The sequence below is a fragment of the Heloderma suspectum genome, chromosome 1 (genome assembly GCF_057233095.1).
Source record: "Heloderma suspectum isolate Gila_16-S chromosome 1, 16-S_ref, whole genome shotgun sequence".
Classification (NCBI taxonomy): Eukaryota; Metazoa; Chordata; class Lepidosauria; order Squamata; family Helodermatidae; genus Heloderma; species Heloderma suspectum.
This window is the reverse complement of record NC_139458.1, coordinates 167,238,954-167,259,036: the sequence shown is the minus strand read 5'-3', so window position 1 is coordinate 167,259,036 and position 20,083 is coordinate 167,238,954. Positions and strand designations below refer to the sequence as shown.

Genomic DNA, 20,083 nt, shown 5'->3' with positions numbered 1-20,083 from the left:
TCAACGCCTTGTCCATCCCGTTAAAACGAATCAGGAGTTGGGGGGGGGGGGCTCTCCATGGGCGATGTGGCAATGTTTTCGCTGAGTCACTCAGCACGACCCAAGCCTCCCTGTCGCTCTTGCAATTTAAATGACTAGATTCCTGCATCACATTCTGAAACGCTACCGCCCCCCCCCCGCGCACGCACACACACACACACACACGCGCGCGCGCGCGCGCGCAGCCTCTGGGTCTCACCCCCCTCCTCGGACATTATTCCCACCGAGCAAAACAAGCTGACTTCGCTCCCTCCGCCGCGCTCCTCTCTCTCTCTCCAGGCTCCTTCGTGGCGGCTTCTGCGCTACTTCGGAAAGTAGGCGGCTCGCCGCCCTCTCGACCTCCAGGAGGGAGTCCGGGTTTTAGCGGTCCGTCCGTTGCCGGCTCCAAGGCTCTCCCTAGACTCCCCGAGGGGGGAATCTCTAGCTTTCCTTGTCCTTCCACTGCTGGACTGGACCTGCTGGAATCGTGAATTGCAGGGCATGCCGCGTACAGCGGCGGTCTTTCTCGTGCTGTGTTAAATGCCTCTTACTAAGCAATAGAGGTGATGTATTTGGACACCGAAGCCGGGGGGTGGCCGCTTCCGTGACTGATCAGTGTGAAATTCCCATCCCCTGGCATCTCCCCCCCCGCTCTCCCCCCCCCCGCGACTGCCCCTCTTGCGTGATGTAAGATCAGACGCACTCTGCATTGAGAAGTCGAGACGCGCAAGCGGCTCTCGCACACATCCCCCTCGTAATCCTGCCGGGAGCAGGGGAGAAGGCGGGCCGGGCTCCTCGAGCAGAATTTCCAGCGGCATCTGCGAATCGCGCGGCGCCCGCCTTCCCTTGCCCGCGGCCGCCGAGGGACTTTCACGAAGGGTGCCGCCGAGCCAACGGCGGCTCCGGCGGACGGAGGAGGAGGAGAAGCTTGGAGCGGCGGAGGACGCCAGACTGCCCGGCCATGCCCGAGTTTCTTCTGTTCGCCTTCCTCGCCGCCTCGGGATTATTTCCTATTGCTACGGTTCTGGCAGTGGGAGCAGATCGAGGTAAGGCGTCCTCCTCGGCTGGCTTTGCTGCTCTTCTCTCTGCCACCTCTCTTTGTGTGTGTGTGTGTGTGCGCGTCCCATTTTTTTTAACGTCTTTGGAGAAAGTGGCTCAAACTTAACTTTGAACTCTTGCGATCCACCTGCCCCCGGGGGACACGGGCGCTCGCGTTCGCTCGCTTGGCTTCCCCCGCAACCCCCCCCCCCCGTGCGCAGCACACGCACAAATCCCAATCGGCTGGGGTTGGGGGGGGGGGGGAGAGATGCACGTTCTCCTTCAAGAGAGCAAAGTCTTGCCAGCAGCGTTGACTTCGCTGCGCCTCTGCAGATGGTGGGTGGATTGGATTTATTTCTCGGGGGGGGGGGGGATCTCATCCTCCCCTGTCTCACATAGCGCCTTTCCTCGCTTGAGCTTCTTCAAACCCCGTTTATTTCCGAATCTCTCCTCTCCAGGCCCCCCTTAACTTTTTCCCACCCACCCCCTTCCTTCCAAACCCCCTGCAAGCAAACGACCGTCTCGGATGCTGCGTTCTCCAGGGACTGGGTTTCCCCCTCGCCCTTACCTCCCCTCCAGGTTGGCTGCCCTGGCAGTAAGCTAGCGATCGCCCGGCTCCTGGGCGCAAGGGACAGCAATGATAGGTCATCAACTTCTGTCTCTCCCTTTTGCTTTGCAAGGGCTCTTGCAACCTTGTGACCGCTGGGCTCCCTCCTCGACTATTCCGAAATAGAAATATGGCGCGATGTGTGCGGGCGAGACTCCCCCCCCCCCGTGCTTTCCCAGTCGGAGATATAGCGATAGCAAGCTAATTTGCACCCCGATCCTTTACATACTTACTTTGAAGGAAGTCTCATTTGACTTCGGCAGCGGTCCAGTAATGGAAGATTAAATACAATGCTTAGCAGCCAGTTTTGGATTAGGATGCTGGTAAACTGCCCTCCACTGTAACCATTTCCTTGGCCACTCCAATGTATTCCAGTGGGATTTTACTAACTAGTGTCTTTAGGATTGTAGCTTTCAGTAGGACTACTTGATCGGAAACATGTTTGGGGGAGGTGCCTCACAGCTGCGCACTTACTTGGGAGTAAGCCCCATCGGTTTCTGTGGAATTGACTCTGAAGTCAGCGTGTTTTTAAAATTGGGGTATTGGGAAGCCATTTCTTACAGTGCAATCTTACGCGTGTCTCCTCAGAAATTAGACTCATTGGGTTTGATCAGACTTACTCCCAGGTCAACGTGTGTAGGATTGCAATCGAAGCACACTTGAGAATAAGTTTTGTTGAAAGCACCCAGACTTGTTTTGGAATACATATTTTTAGACTTTGTTTTAAACAAACAAAGATGAGAGTGATTTAGCCAAGTTCAGATTAGCTTCCTATCAGGAGTTTTTGCTGGTGTGTGTGTGTGTGTGTGAGGGGTGGGGTGGGGTGGGAAAGGACAGATACTTGTTTTTACACTTTGCAAATTTCAGCCAAATACTGAACAATGCATTACAGGACAGTGTGCAAAATCCAATTACGTTTCCACTAATCATTAAATGGTTAAATGCAACAGACTATACTAGGAAAACTCCAGGAGTATTTGAAAATGACCCATAGTACTACTCAGGAGTTTGGGTAAATTACCGATGTATATGCTTGATGCTGCGATCCTAAACCCACTTACCTGGCTGGGAGTAAGCCCCATTGAACTTATGAGCAGGCATGGATAGGATTGTGCTATTCAGCTAATGTCAGGTAAATGGGGAGAAAGATATGGACTGTGTTTTATATGACAGCAATTATGTATTGATCTAAAATTATGGCTTTACTACCAGGCAACAAATAAAAGGCAGTAACAGTGCGAGTGATGTATCACTCTGATACTCTCGAAGCCTGACATACACTCTCTGCAGATCCATCAACCACTAGCTAAGGGTTTACTGAAAGTACAAGTTGTTCAGCAGTATAATTTTGCAGCTATTGACTGGTTACTGCTTTCAAAGGAGCTTCTAAAATGTGCTTTGGGTTTTTTTGTTTTTTTTTACTCCTGTCCATTGGCTTTCGTTCAAATAGTTTGGTGGCCATGTAGGGCTACATAAATCTGTCCAATCGTACAAAATAGAAGTGGTTTGATGATGTGATTTTTAAACCAGGGTACTGACATTAGAATGCTTACAGTGCAGTCCTATACATGTCTATTCAAGTATGTCTCATGAAATTCAGTGGGGTTTAGTTCCCGGTAAGTAGACATAGGATTGCATCCTAAGACTGCAAGTTCTGATACTCCCTTAAGCATGCAAACATGCCAGTCCTAAAAATATTTTCTTGATTCCAGTGGGGCTTACTTCTACCAAATGTATTTAGAACCAGTTGCCGTTGAAATCAATAGTAAGTACTAGTAGATGGTTGTTAGGACCAGATTTCAGTTGATTGATGTTACACCTTGGCCCTAAACTCATTACTTACTAGCATCGAATTTCAACTGAGTTGTATTTTCTAAGGGTGCCACCTTTTTTCTCTGATAGTGCTCTTCTGTTAAAAGCTGATTGAGAGGCAGATATTTGCAAGTGGAAGTATCCTACCACTGCATTTCCATGCCAGGAAGTCTCACATATTGCATTTTGAACCATCTTGCTGCTTTTAAAAAGTATAGCAGCTCTGAAAGGTGGCAACTCAAACTCAAATAAGTGTCCCTTTAATACAGTCCAGGGCTTCAGTCCCAAGAACTGTCACTACTTACTTCTAAGTAAACATGCTTAAGATCAGGTTATGGGTCCTGTTCCTTTCTGTATTTAGACAGTCATAACTAATAAGCCACTTAAAAAGAGGCTGAGGCTTAAATGTATGGGATGTGTAATGTCACTGACATACAGGTACACCAATTTAACTGGCTTGCAGATCAAGCTATCACAGGAAGACAATGGTTTTATTGTTCCTTGGATAAAGATACCACAGCCAGGTAAAGTTTTTTGGGGGGAGGTGTTAAGTCAGATACCTAATTGGAATATATATATATATATATATATATATTAGATTTGGGCATTTTGTTATGGATGCTTGAGGTATATATCAAAATATGATTTATATGCCCCTCCCCTTTATAGCTATTAAACTCAGAAAAGTTAGGGCTGGCATGACTCAAATGTTATATCTGGTTTCAGAATGGACACAAAGCAAATCCTATTAACTTGGGATAGCTTTCTAAACTGCGCGAGCCTTAAAGCAAGCAAGAAATGAGAATGCATTGAACATTGCGATATCTAGTTTACAAGGAATTAATTAGTTTCCCATTGAAAATGTGATTGTATAGGAAATTGAATTTGCATTGTGAAAACTTATCATTTTTTTTTTTTTTGCACTTGGCAAACCAGATACCAAATTGTTTACTGTCTGTTTAAAACTAATTTGAAGAAGTACAAATGGTTTTAGATATGCTATTTTTGGGTCCTTGTTTCTTCTGTAATTGAACTACTGAACCTGTTAGGTCAATTTCCCAGCTGGCCATCAAAAATTAAATAGGTGTTGCACACTACAACTCAAGAGGGAGCGAAAAAAATAATTGCCTGGTTGACTATCAAAAAATAACACTTTGTGGCCTTCAAAAATGTCTGTTTGAAAAGTGGCTGATAGATGATTCTTTGATAGAACACAAAGAATAACAGGTAAGTTAGTATCTCATACTTTCGAAGTCTAAAGCCTGGAAGTTCTATGTGGATCCTCTCCAGTCAGTGAATGCTGCTGCTGCTTTAGGCATCTCATCCTGACCCCTGAGTGGCCTTAGGGCCCCCCAAATGCATTTTCCCCCCAGCATGGATTCCAGAATTTTGTGAGTGTTGCTCAAAAGCCTCAAATTGGGTTTCACCAATTATGGGTTGAAATGATCAGTAAATTTGGAATACAAGTGATTTTGCAAACCTTCTGTAGAAGCCAAGGTGATGGTCTATACCCAGTGGGGAGATTTGTGAGAGCCAGTTCATTTATTAATGCAGGATAAGCTTTGGTTTGGTGCGCTATGCTTTTTGTGTCAGTTGTTGCTTTGTAATCTAGTAATATGGGATAAAGCACTGTGTCAGTTTACATTAGAATCAATCCAGTTCTAAAAAGACAACATTCCTGTAAATTATACCCACCAAATCAAATTCACTTAGAATCAACTAGCTCATCATATATCGCTATGTCATGTCAGATCAGAGATAAGTGCGGTGCAAATTAAGAATTCAGACATTGTGTTTAAACTTGGCAAATGTTCCCAACCCAAAATATGATTCGGAACATACGAGGGCCTAGTGATATCCTACACTAGGTAAAATTTGAGATGTACTACAAAAAATACCTAAAGGATTGTTCTTAATACATAAGAATGTGTAGTTTAATATCAATGCTCTTTGGCAGGTTGCAGCATACTTAAACTACAACACAGGTATAGGCTGCAGTTAGGAATGAATTGATGGTGATAACAGGAAGGAATGGCTACATTAAAAAGGCTTGGAGAAAAAAAATGTAGGAGAAGACTGGTAAAAATGGGGCATGTGATGTGAATGAAAAGAGCATCTACCAGAAGGTTTCTTTTGTAATTTTGGAAGCAGAATTTATTTTTGAAGTCATAACTTTTAAATGAAAGTATTGTTGTTAATGCCTAGGGATATTTTACTAAAGAACAGTCTAAGTAACTGAGTTAGCAGCTATAGAATAATACAAGATTACACCTTCTCATTAAACAGCAGTGTCCTCATTAACTGGGCACTAAAACTGGGAGAAATATACTTCAGAGTGCTGGAGTATCTGAAATGATCATGCTTTGCCATTGCCTCAGAAGATACTATTCTTACATTGGCACAACTTGTACGGATGGCACAGTAAGATAAATTATTGGTTAATTAAAGTAAACATCCTAAATCTAAAGCTGAACCTATGTGTCAAAGCCTTTCTAAAAAAAAAAGTACATAATATCAACAGACGTCTATTTTGGAGTATTAAAAGCTAAACGTTATAGCTGAGATGTGAGAGACTTTCAGATACTGAGATTATTCAGTGTCAGCCTTTAGGAATGCCACTTTTACATCCTACCCATCAGCTGCTGTGCTAACATCAGGCCACATAAGTTTGGGAGTAGACATTGCAGAGCCGGCACAATGGAACAACTTGATACTTGTTTGTTCTTATTTATTTTATTACATTTATATCTCACCTTTTCCCCTCTTGTAAGGAACACAAGATGGCTTACATAGACCTCCTCCTTCTCTCCATTTTATCCTCACAACACCCCAAGTTAGGCTGAGAGTCAGTGAGTGGCCCAAAGTCACCCAGTGAGCTTCATGGCCAAGTGGGGACTAGAACACAGAACTTCTGAGTTCCAGTCCAACATTCTGACCACTAAACCACATAGTTTTCTAACTCAAGTCTGGTCCCTTCCCTTAGTACTACTGTCACTGCAATGGCATGGGCCCTCACCTCTGCAGGGCATGGCTGTGCCAGACAAAGGGCTCTGCTGGGATGAGGAGGGAGGGAGTCTAGGAATTCTTGCTAAGGGAGAAATCCCATGGCCACCAGACACTGTCTAGAGGGCCATAGGATTTTTTGGTTTCTGGAAACCGAGGTCAGAGCCAGGGCTCTGACTTTGCTTTCCAGAAACCATACTCACCCCTCCTCCCCCTTGTAGCAGGTGTGGCTCTGCATTTGGAAATGAAGCATGGAGACAGGGGAAAGGGGGTGGTCCCAGGGGAGGGCACCATGGAACCTGCGTTACGTAGCTTGCTATGAGCTGCACGGCCTCCCCCCTTCCCACTCTGAAGCTCCCTGGCTAGACAGGCGAAATTGTCTGTCTAGCCAAAAATGCAGAATGGCGAGAGCATGGAGGCAAGGATCATTTCCATGTTCTGGCTGCCTTGCATTGGACAGTCGCCAGCCCCAGAGTTTGGTGGCTGAGAACTGTCTCCATAGGATTGTGCCCTAAATTGGGTTTTGATAGTAATTGGAATGGCTCCAGATTCTCAGCTTTTACAGCTAGTCATCTGTAATGCAGATTTAAAAACTTCCATGAAAAGAACATGGTTGATCAACTCTCACCAAGTTTTTTCGCTATTACTGTGCCGCCATGCACCAGCTTATTCCCTCTACTTGCATACCAGATATTTATGGACTCTCCAAATGATTGAAATACCAGATATTTGGGGCATGTATAGGCAGCATTTCAGAAACGCATTCAGTTTGCAGGGGTCTTGGCTATTTAGTACCATCAGGCATGTTACTATTAGGACTCTTACAGTGAACTCTGAAATGGTTGGTGGTTGCTGAAATACCATTGACAATGGGTAATACAGCTTTCTAATGGAACTGTTTTTATTTTATTTTTGGTATCTGGTGTCATTATTTTCCATATACGTTGTTCAGATCAAGCCATCTCTCGAGCAAGCAATATACTGCTATTTGTGAGAAGTATTGCATTGTCAGACATGAAAGCACATTGTACAGTGAAGCAGACAGATGTTAGACCAGTGAGATGTCTTTGCCGCATAACTCAAGCCCTTTCGTACATTGATTATTTCTTTGTCTTCTTATAAAGCTAGTTTGACTCCATCTAAGGAAAACACCATGAATAAAAACCATGGATATGATTTCTTCCTAGACTCATACAACCAGTCAAAAGTCGCTTTTAAACACATACATCTAAGGGGGGTGTTGCTTTTATCCCTTAGCTACATGTAAGTAAATGCAGGAACAATTTAAAGCAGAATTGCTGTGTTTAACAGTCAGTTGATAGGAACAGAATATGGGATTATTCTGTGTAGATGAAATGAAGACAGGGCTTTATAATGTAGCTATTTTTTTTTTCCTTTGAATCCTTGCTTGTGAACCTGTTTTTATTCTGCTCCCAAAGCCGATCAGCAAATGGTCTTATTGAATGTGTTTTTAGGCTTGGCTCCAATCTCATTATTAATACTTGGGTGTTAGAAGCAGAACATTCGAAAACCAGCTGTACTGTGCTCTGCCACATGGAACTTCTGCTTGTCAATCTGACGGAAAGTATTCTCAGCGGCTGTAAGATGGGCAAATTCAAATAAAGCTCTTTCAGTGCTTCAATACTGAGTTGTCTGTCCTCATACTTACAAATCTCTCTATTCACATCTGTATCATCTATATCTATCTATATGAGTAAATAAAGTTATACTCAGGGGCAAGACACACAAGGTCATGGTGATACTCCCTGTTAGTTGTGAATGTGTACAGAAACATATATGGATAAATGGATTCCCCGCTCCCTTACAGTTCCGTTCGGCTGTTCTCCATTCTTCCTCCTCCACCCCAATTTAGAGAATTTAACATAGAGAATTCTTAAAATTAATTCTGGCATTGGCATAAACACAGTTAGCTGCAGCTCTGTTTATTCACATCTTTTAATTCTGTCAGAATTCTGTCTGATGCATGCAAACACTTGTGCACATTGGTGAAACATGCAGGAAAAGGGATCTTGATGCAATGGCAAATCACACCAAGAATCCTATTGGGGTTGTTGTTTTTCAGTGTTCCGTCAATGTGTACAATCCATTAATTATTAATTACAGTTGTATCCCCACTTTCCTCCAAGGAGCTCAAGGCAGTGTACATGGTTTTCCCTGCCAATTACCATTTTATGGCAGGTCTGTGGGGTAGGTTAGGCTAAGAGGGTCACCCAGTGAGCAGCATTGCTGAGTGGGGATTTGAACTTGAGTCTCTCTAGTTGTAGTCCAGCCTTCTAGAACCTGGTGTCCTTCAGATGTGTTGGACTATAATACCTATCATAGTGAACCAGCCTGTCCGATGTCAGGGGGTAACAGGAGTTGTAGTTCAACACATCTGGGGGGCACCAGGTTGCGGATGGCTTGTTTGAATCTTGCGCTTTGGATTAAATCCAGTGTCATGCTAGCAGAAAACTGCTAGCGTGACAGGACTTTCCCCCTCTCCCCTCTTCAGTCCTCTGTGCCATCCAAAAACCTTCTCTAAAGGGTTTCCCAACCTTCTGGAGCAGATTTTGAGGCACACAGAGACCTCTGGGGGGAGAGTGAGTCACCCCTCTCAGTTCTGCTGATGATGGAACTGCTGCAATCAGTGAAATGGCACCATTGGATGCAACCCATAAACAGCTACAAGTTGTTGTGCACCTCTGTAAACCAGACTGAAGAAAAAGAAATATATGAATAAACAGAGGACTGTACTTCTGCATACACAGTTTTCTGCAGCTTTCAGTCTGAAGACCAGAAATCAAAGCCAGTAGAGCACGTCAATGACAGTTCACAAAAAGAATCAGGTAATTCGGAATCCCGGAATCCTGTGCCACTTTCTAATGGAAAGAACTAAAAAAACACACACCTAATTTAGGCTGCACCTCTATACTCACTTGGAAGTACGTCCCATTGAATGCAATGGGACTTATTTTGAGTAGACATATAAAGGATTGTACTATCAATGTAATATGTGGAATACATGTTAATGGGTGCGGGGGAGGGGGGATACCTAGCATGATATGTAAGGAAAGGTATGGGTATTAAGAGCAAAGAAAACATCCAGTGACTGGTGTGACTAATAACAGCCAAACATACAGGATTTTTTTGTTTTGTAGTGTGTGTGTGTGATGTATATTTAACGCATTTTGAGGGCTTAAATCTGATTGCACATTTTGAAAAAATAAGGCTCCACTCCTAAACACACCATTAGTAAGTGCCAAAGAACACAGTAAGACTTGCTTCTGAGTGAACTGCTGATACACTTCTCTGGCCCAAAGTCTCACAGGACAAATTTGACCCCCAACCCCACGCTCCTTTGTTCCTATTATAGACAGCATCCCAGACCACTGTGACTCAAGAATTTTCACTTAACCCTTAAAACACAACCTAAATGTCTCTCTTACCCTTACCTGCAACTAACTCCTCAAGATTTCAGTACTATGTACTCTGATTCTGATCCAGCTGGCCCTATCTACCTCCCCTCCCTTCTGAAGCTGGGTATACAGAGATTTTGTGAGCATTGCTCTATTCTAAGCATCTCTAACAGCCACCATTAGTTTCTGTCTTCCAGTGACTATTAGGGATGGATGAATTTCTGTTTCTATCAGTTCTTCATTTTTCCAGTCTTATGTTCAGTTTGTTCCAGATTTTGAGATTTACTTTAACATTTGCATGATCATTTGTATGCTTTAATGCCTAATATACACATTTCGGCATGCCATTTTCCTAGTATAATGCATTTTGAACCATAGTTTTTTTACCAATACACACGTTTTTGTCTGCACTTTCCCTAACCTATACATTTGTGCATGCACATTTTGATTGAAGAACTCCATTGCAAAATTCAGAGAAGTGCACATTTCAAACAATAACTGAGTTTTGGTTCATGTATTGATTTGAAAATACGAAATCAGTTAAGTTCTAATTAAAATGCAAACTGAACATGTTTCTTCTCCATCGCTAATGAGTATGCAGCTGCAGTGGACCTCCGTCTTGGAGGTGAGGGTTACATAGCTGAATCCTCCCAGAGGCTAGATGCTACCAAGTAGGAAAGCAAGGATGCAACCTGGAGTAACACCTTCAAAAATAAATAGAAGAGCAGAAACAATATCTTAACCTGAATTCAGTTCAGTGTGCCCTTGGATTTTGTATCATTTGATGGAGAAAATGAATAGATCAGGGGTGTGGGTGTGTATACTTTTTACATCCCTTAATAAAACAATGGTCCTTGAAATAAGAGGACAAAGATATTATACCGATGCAGAGTACGCAGTACAAATAATTTTCTCCCACACTCAAATTCTCATATAATTATGACTAGCTCTGCTATACTTTAAAGGAATACATCTGCCAAAAGTTATAAATCTGCATAGGCTGAATATCAACTCATGTGAGTGTTTCTCCTGTAATTACGGGGACTGCTTACTGATCTAATGTTCAGTACATACATAGGAGCCTTAATTAGCATTGTCTTTTTAACCTCACATGGCATGGCACTCGGCTCATAATATTTTGTTCATCTTTCCAAACGATGTTAAAACAAAACTCCCATTAACTTCATTATTTTTGTGCTATATGCCCCTGACATTGAGCTTGAAATCAGTTGTTCTTTGAAAGGGCTTTTGTTAATCAGGTAAAATGCCAAAGTTTATTGCTAATGTACTTTGAAAACCTAAAAGACAGAGCCTACAAGAAGCTAAAAACAAAGCTGGTATGTGTAGGTGTATTTGGACTAGAATACTCTATGTAAATATAGTGTAGTTAGCTGTAAAACAGCTATCTGTGACAGCCCAGATAGCTATCTTTTCTGCCTGAAGTGGAGTACAAATACACCCCCTTCCCTCCCACCCCCAGCTGCAGTCAACACTTTTAAAAGTCTTCCTGAACTATTCAGACTAAGGATGGGCAGGTGCCCCCTGTCTGGGTTCTCCGGGGGCCCATCCAGTCCCTGCTCCCTCTCGCACACACCCGGACCTATGCTTGAGCTCCCTGCTGCTCGCCAAGCTGCCTGCAATCGCCTGGGCGGCCTCGCTGAGCTCTGCGATCACCACTTTTTGAAATATAAAATGGTGATTGTGAAAAGATTTGCATATGCACATTTTCGCAATTGCCATTTATTTCCCCCAAAATGGCGATTGCGGAGCTCGACGAGGCCGCCCGGGTGAGTGTGGGTGGCTCAGCAAGCAAGGGCTCAGCAAGCACAGCTCGGGGGTGGGGGCTCCCACCAGATTTCTGGGTGGAATCAGCCACGTGCCTGCACCATCCTTAATTCAGACACCAATTCCTGCCTTTATCCACCTTCCCCTTGTGGTGCTTTCTGAAGGAGAACACTTTGCCCTGCATCATGGAAAGCTGTCCCCAATGGCTACTCGTCTAGACTGTTAAGTGCAATTTATTCTAATAGTATTAGTATGTTATAGTTGGCATGTGCCCTTTGCATTTTAAGTGCAAGATGTCCCAGCAGTTATGAAGGAGTGGATGAGGAAAAGCTACCTGCTGTGCAGGGAGTGGTGCACTGTGGGCAGGGCTTTGGGGCAGAGGTCCATGGCCCCACTCAGGTAAATGAGTAGGAGGGCCCCCACATGCAGCAGGGCTGGCAGAGCACATTTTGAAGTAAGCAATGTGCTATCCATTGCCATCTAAAGGGCCCGGCCGCAGCCTCACCACATTGGACCATTTGAAATGACTGAATTAACAGTACACATAGCCATTTAAAAAGAGTGAGGGAGGTTCCATGGGGCCGTTAGGTCCAGAGTGGGGAACCAATAAGACACTTCAGTCCAGGGTCTAAAAAGAGAGGGCCACGTGTGTCCCCCCCCCTCCCCGAGCCTTTTTGTGGTGCTCCCACTGAAACTGTTACACTGTGGCAGTAGTGGTGAGAGCAAAAAACAGCAGCAATTTTGAAAAGAAACAAGGCACACGGGGGGCATGCTCTTTGTTTGGGAGCAGAATTCCACTCCCAGAAGCCACGCAGGAGCATCATTCTACTTGTGTACAAGGCACATCCTGTCCATATGCCTCGTTTCATTCTAAAATGGGGCCGGGGAGTTGCTGCAGCCATGGCAAATTTCGCAGCAATGGGAAATTTGGTGGTAGTGGGGAGGGCAGTGACCCCCAGTAGAACCCGGGAGGCAATGAGGCCACTGCCCCCTGGTCCTGGACATTGCCCACCCCTGGTCTAAAATAACCTAAGTGCACCCTTGTGTGCAAGATTAAGGATGGATGGATTCACCTGTGCCCCGTTTTGCTGGGCACTGGCCAAGCCACCACCAGAAATGGTTTGTTTAGGGTGTCGTCCAAACTGGGAATCTAAGTTTGCTATGCTCTTTACAGGCCAAGATAAGTGTGATCTTGGCTCATAAAAGCCAAGATCCCTGGTTCAGATGACACACTGAACAAACTATTTCTGCCTTGTTTAACCAATTGAGCCAGTGGCTGAACCAATCAGACACTACCTTGGGGGGAGTACAACCAATGAGTACACCACAGGAGGGATGTATGAATCCTACTACTTCTCTTTGGGGGGGAGTCTGCAGAGGGGACCAATTGGAGCCCCACGGATTTCCCTGGAGCCTTACAGTGTCTATCAGGTTTCGCGGGATGGCTCTCCTCCATTCTGAACAGAGTAATCGGCTAATGGAGTCTGGCATTAGCCGATGGCGGGAAAAATACAGCCATAAATTGCATAGTTTACAGCATTTGCGGCTGTAAGGCACTTCCTTCTATGTCAGTTGTGGCAGTTTACACCACAATTTACATAGAAGAAAGTGTTTTATGGCCGCAAATGCCATAAACTACACAATTCGTGGCCATATTTTTCCTGTGATTGGCTAATGGCGGCCACCATCAGCCAATCGTACCATTTAGAATGGAGGAGAGCCACCCTGTGGAAAATCCAACAGACCCGGAGGTGAATGGGGTCGGTCCGCTGCGGACTTCACAGGTCGGATACTTGAGAAGCTGGCCTTATTTGAATCCGCAGCGGATTTCTCTGCCATCCCTGCACGAGAGTGGTGAGAAAAGTGCTCCTTCGCCACTCCAGTTCCCTCATTGGCTGTGTGCCCACAAAGTCAGCATCTGATTGGTTCAGCTTGCTGCTAATCAAACTTAGTAAAGAAAACATCCTTTAACTTAAAAGGACATGGTGTGAGGCTGCACTGCAGCCTCAGATGACTGGTCACCATGGCACTTTCTTTTGGCCGTGGTATGGCAGCAGCAGCAGGAGCTCCCCCCCCCCCGCTACTTTAAACAACAACAACAACAACAACAACTAGGGCTGGGCTGGCTGGCAGGGCGTCAGGGAGAGGCTCACTTGGGGAGGCAGGGCAAAAAGTACCTTGTCTAGTCCCACCTCAAAACTGGTGGCACCTCTGTATGGGAATTGTACTCCAAAACATCTGAAAGACACCAGGATGGGGAAGGCTGCTGTATTGTCTCTGAGCCCTTGGACACCGGAAGGCTTTCAGGAACTGGAGTGTTGGTCCACTGACTGCCGGCGCTGACAATCAAAACAAGTGATAGGGAGCGCAGCACTGTCTTTTTGCTTCAAGCACCCACAAGCCAGGGAGAAGAGAGGTGTTTTGGCTGCTTCCAATCCAGGGATTCAGGAGGATGTTTGCTCCTGAAGCCCTTGAGTAGGGATGTATGGATTTTCTAAAACCCATTCTGTCTGCATTTCACCGATTGTCAGGTGCCTTTAGTTCTGTCATCCACTCATTGATGGAATTGGGTTATTTCCAATTTCCCAAATCTGTGCAAATCTCCCCCCCTCCCCCACGCAATGCACGAATAGAGGGCAGGATTTGGCACAGAACTATTTTCGGGAATCTTTTCTCTTTCTGTGAAAGATGCATTGTTTTGGGGGGGGTAATTTTGGGAAATTTTCTCCTTCGGGATGGGGACAGAGTTTCCACATGCCTTTTTAAGTTTGGGAGGCGGCTGAAGGATCTTTGTGGGGTTTTTTAATTGAAAAATATCGCCAGCGCGAGACCCTTCTCCACCCTCACAGCACTTCTTGAATTCACATGACCTCACCCTCTCCAATAGGCATTCAGGAAGAACTCCCGGCTTGTGGGAGCTTCTTTGCAAAAAGCTTTTTTGCAAAGCTTTGTTCTTTGCAGAGAATAAATGGAACTTTCGGAGCCTTAGAAAAATGCTTACCTTGCTTGCTCTGTGTTGCTGCAAAGAAGAGCAGAATTTTTCTAAAACTCTAAAATCTCTGACTGCTTATGCCTTGTACAGCAGCTTATGCAGCCCCAGAGCCTTTCCTGAATGCCTGTTGGAGAGGGAGAGGCCATATGCTCTCCTGAGAGTTCAGAAAGAGCTGCCGGGCTGGAGAAGAGTCCTGGGCTCCTGCAAGTGCACTGGAGGGTGTTCCTTAAAAACAAAACAAAAAAATAGAAAGAAGACCTCTCAGTCACTGCCTACACTTAAAGGGGTAATCTGAAATCCCACCCTCCTCCCCAAGGAGAAAGTTATTAGAAATTCTCATCCCTCCCAGCCTCTCTCACCAGAGTTTTAATTTTACCCCCACCCCTCTACAAAATGCCAAAAATGGAAGAATCAAAATTTTGGGAACAGCAGGACCTGCAAATTCCACCCACACACATTTTCGTGCTTTAACCTTTTGGGGGAAATGCACATTTTCAGCTGTTTTTCTTTTTTTTTTCCTTTTACATATGTTTCTACAATGAAATTTGTATAAAATTCCAGAAAGTAAAAAAACTGCTCTGTAAGTCCACGGAATTTGTGCGACCTGGGAAAAGCCAGTCTGCTGCAGAATTCAGAGTCCTAGAAATCCAAACTCATTTGATTCCATTGCAGATTTCTCTGACAGCCCTAGAAAGGAGTGTGCGTTTTGCTTTCCCTTGCTTCCTCAAATCTATATTTGCCCATGGTGCATTCTCACATACGCATCATCGTCCACAAGCTAGGGTGGGCGAAGAGCTCCTCCGTACGTTTTTGGGGCTTCTGCCTTTACGTATATTGCTCTTGCACTATTTAATTCTGTTCCCAAGCCTATACATTATGTCAGCATCGTAAAATCACATACAATATATATATATTTTGTTACAGACACTGATTACTGACATACCAGATGGAACCAATGAATTCAGTGAGGGGGCTGCCAGGATCTATGCTTTTAGGAGTTACACAGAAGGCAGAATTTCACAACGTGAAGCTTTGCTCTTCACAGTGCTCCAGTGAAGGGAAAATGCTCTACTTTCCCTCCCTTCTGTGCAACTCTTGAGTGCACAGAAGGCTCCTTCAGTGCAGAGGCTCCTTCTCAGAATTGGTAACTGGCAACCATCCGTATATAAATAACTGTAAATCTGCCATGCTCTACTTAGTAGATTTTGCTTAACAGAATCTAGTGCTTAACAGAATGAGGATGCTAACAATATTTTTATTTTTTTTAAATACCCTTTTTTGTGAAATATCAATAGCCAAACACTGAGCCTGAATGCGCACACAAATTCCTGGAACATTTTTCAGTAGATGGCGCTTGTAAGTGAAGAAATTGTTATATGAGTAACAAAGCACATAGTAGTGGTTAGGCCTAAAGGCACAAGGTCATTATTTAAACATATAATTGGATTGTTCGATATTATTATGTACAGGGGGAAAAAACCCTCTTTAGCAGTTCTTAGACTGCAGTTCCACACTAACATAATGTTATATGGAACTAATGGCATCTTCTTTTCTCTTTCTCTTTTTTAATCTGACAGATACTTAAAGAAATCATTTCATATATAACCAGTTCCCTAGGGAGAGAATTAGTTATCAAAACATGCTTTTTCAGTGATATTTCATATTGCTTTACAAATAAAAATATAAGTATGCATACGGAGTATTTCTTCTCCCCACCACACCTCCGCCCCATACGGGTCCTTAGCATTAAGTGTCCGCTGTATGTTCACTCTTCATAGAGGTTGCTCATTTTTATACATCTCTGGATAAATCACCTCACTGATTACTTCTTCATCTGAATAACATACCAGAGATGGCTGGGCTGCTTTGCAGTTAGTTCACCATGTGAATTGGCTTCCTAGGTAAAGACTCAACAATTCCATGGTATTACCTAATATCTGGAGGTTTTGGTGTTGTGCCTTTTCAAACTAAAGGATCATCTTTTAAAGTAATCATGTGAATAAAAACGCCATGTGGATATACAAGACACAGTAGCCATTTGAAGAAGGATTTTAGTGTTGAGCTGTAAGATTCTTTGAACTTGGGTCAAAGAACTGTTCTTGGATATATTAATGATTATAAAAAAGTAGTGTGCATTAGAGCATTTATTGTGGATTTTTAAATCCTGGATTAAAAACTCAGGCTTGAATCCTGAATTTCTTTCTGTTGGCAGTACTGTCTTGTGAGAGGAATACAGTACTGCTCACAGAATGCTTCCATGGGCAGAAGAGGGAGGTGAAATTCAGTGTTCCCCCTGAATCCCTGAAAATCTGATCTAGAGGGTTGAGGGACCCTCCAGAATGGAGAGGGGATGCAAAAAGAGAAGGGCATAAGCTAAAGCTGACTCTTCCATTTTCCACCAGCAAGAACCTTCACAGGATTGAAAGCCCTTTGTGAACAGAAGGAATACTTCTATTCCTGGAAAAGAACTCAGGATCCAAGCCATACCATGAAAACCACAGATATAGGTGTTTCTCAGGACACATACATTTATTTTAACACTATTTAAAACAAATTCAACAATATTTTAAGTTTTCTAAAGAATAAATCTTTCATTTATATCATACTATAGTTGGACCTTCATTTCCAAACATCTGTGACATGACTGATTTCCCTATTGAGCAAAATGGAAGGTTATGATATGTTGGACGCATCAGCAATACAAAATGGCACTAAAACATAGCAGATTACCAAGATAGAATGACTAAAGGGGTGGAGGTTGGTTGAGAAAAACATGAATGGTTGCATGGATTCATCCTTAGAGCTCCATTTAACAGATGGGGAACTGGGATCCAAGTTCATAACTTGACCTAAGCCAAAAAGAAGGTACATGACTGATCTGAAATTTGAACCATATTTTGTCAGGCTATTTACTAGACCAGAATTTGAAACTTTTGTGACACAAAAAGTTGGTGGTCAAAATCTATCAAGTTGAAACCGTAAGTTTTCGCTACTCGTTTTGTGCCATTTTAGACAACAACCTCCATTTGGGGCCTGCTTTTAGTGTGTGTAGAATCTTTTGCCCTCTACATTTTACAGTGATGCTAAGCTTATTTTAGACTCTCACACATTAAACAGTAATTTCTTCATAAGTCAAGAACCTTGGTGATACTTGTGTCACCAAGGAATCCATTTCATAAGCAGAGGTGCTGCGTTTTGGAAGGAAAAAAAAAAGGTGCATGGCCAGCCTCTCTGCTGTTCTTATTTAGATAAACCTATAATTGAGCTCTTCAATAAAAAAAAGAAGAAATGTATCTTAATATTTATTTTCTGAAAAGTTACCGCTGCAGCATGCATTGTCCCTTAACGTATTCTTATTGTCAGCAGGATGTCCCTAAATAACTTTTCACATTATGCTTCATCTTGAATGACTTGATGTTCTAACAGAACCGCACACTGTTGAGATACAGCTTCACTTCAGAAATAAGAACATACATACTCCCCCCTGCCCCGCTCCTTCTGCTAAGATGAAAGAGCCAAGGAGTTTCTCTTGTCTTATTCTTGTTATCAATAGGACATTCCTTCATAACTTTTTGTACATGGCAATGCCTTGAATGACTTTATCCTTCAAGTTGAGCAGGACAGATGCTACTGAAATAAAACTTTTTGAAAAATAAGAATATGTGTAGTTCCGTAAGGTTTTCACTACCACTGAGTTTTTATCTAATGGCAGTTCAGAAGTTTCGGTCTTTCTGGTTGAAATGAACAAAGATATCTTAAGGGTCTACAGAATTCTAGTTTTCTTCCTTTGACTAGTCATGTGATATAGATTGGAGAAGATAAGAAGAAAAATATGTCAAGGTGTGTGTGGGTGCATACATGTGTGCTCACACTCACACTGGACATGGAACAAAGATAATGCTTAAAATAGGACATGGGACAAAGAAAATGCATAATTTAAAGCACATCCCTAAGCCATTATGTGCAGAATATAATTTAAGAAGATAATAATTTTCATAGTCTCAAAGAAGAATAGCTTTCTGAAAAGATCATATAGGGTTACAGCCAATGGTACTCTTCCACAAGCCTTCTGTTTGCTGAAAGCCTGTTTTATACCTTGTACCAGAGTGCTCCACAAGGCAAGGACAATTAAATCCAATTATGTCCTTCCACTTCCACAACAGTTTGTACAACTCATTGCACAACTGGAATCATGTGAACTGCTATTCAACCTACCTATTACAGCAGGGCATGGGATTTTGTGCAAACTTTTGCAGAACAGCACTAGCAGCTGTGTTCCTTCTGCTTGCACTTCGCTGGATCCAACCCATAATTATTACCATTTTAGTATCTTTCTGCCCAGAGACTAATATTAGTTTTTGTTTTCTTGACAGTTCAAGGTATGATAGTATTGTTACCTGTGCTATTCACGCCCATCCCAATACTGTTTCTATTCATAGACTTCATAGTGCTTCAATACCTCTTTTCCAGAAATGACAGCGAGACAAAAGATGTATGTAGACACTATACTAAATTGTGGCTCCATCATACCACATTCAAGTCTCTTACAAGTGTCTGTGTCTAGCCTATAAGTATATATTACCAACGAAACCTGAATGGTTGTTTTTAAATGCATTTAACTTACCCGAGAGGGGATCAAACTTCTTCTTTTTGCTAGCACACCTCGGATTATATCCTACTTAGGGTAGACCCATTGAAATGAATGGGACTTAAGTAGACTAACACTGGACACACAACCCATTGGATACACCCATGATAAAACAGCCTTGAACTATGTTAAAATAAGGGCAACACTAAACTACTAATGCTGTATTAATATTTTTGGTCTTGCTTTGTTGTAGTTAAAAGTCCTTTTAATAATGTTAACAACTCCTCACTCAGCTTTCAGGCACTCAGCCAGCAGCAGTGCTGGAAAGCCCCAAGGGAGGAAGTCCTGGTTAAGGCCTCTAGGAGGCTTTCCAGAAACTACAAGCAGCCAGGGTGGAGGGAATGACAGAGTGGGTTAAAAATGGTAAAAGAAAGTGCACCTGCCACCACAGTAAGGTGAGCCCTGAAGCCCTGCCCACTGAGAATTTTCTCCAAAATTCTCACCCCTTCCCACAATTTTCAGGTACAATTTCTCCCCCCACCCCACCCCGCACCCAGTGAACAGTGGAAAATAAACAGATTGAAACATTCTGCACAGTGCTCCTAACAATGCAACAGAATAGGTTGCGAAAGAGCACCATTTGGGCAGCACTGTTATCTATTTTGAAGACTCAGCAGCGGTCAAAGTAGTTTTAGAATTAACCTACACCATAGGTTAAATTATAGGTCAGGAACAAACCTATGTTAATCTGTTCTTACCTAAGCTTGGATCCAAACTTGTTCTTGAGTGAGGGAAAGGCATCACCGCTCATGCAAGGCACTGCC

At 43.4% G+C, this 20,083-nt stretch overlaps 1 protein-coding gene across 1 annotated transcript in view; it reads left to right on the top strand.

Moving 5' to 3' along the window:
- The first annotated feature begins 719 nt into the window (after positions 1-719).
- Positions 720-20,083, top strand: part of LRP1B (LDL receptor related protein 1B) — a 1,474,154-nt gene continuing 1,454,790 nt past the window's right edge. Inside the window, exon 1 of the mRNA XM_084809602.1 lies at positions 720-1,064. Within this exon, the coding sequence (XP_084665728.1) occupies positions 980-1,064 (85 nt within the window). The 5' untranslated portion in view covers positions 720-979. The remainder of the gene's footprint in view (positions 1,065-20,083) is intronic.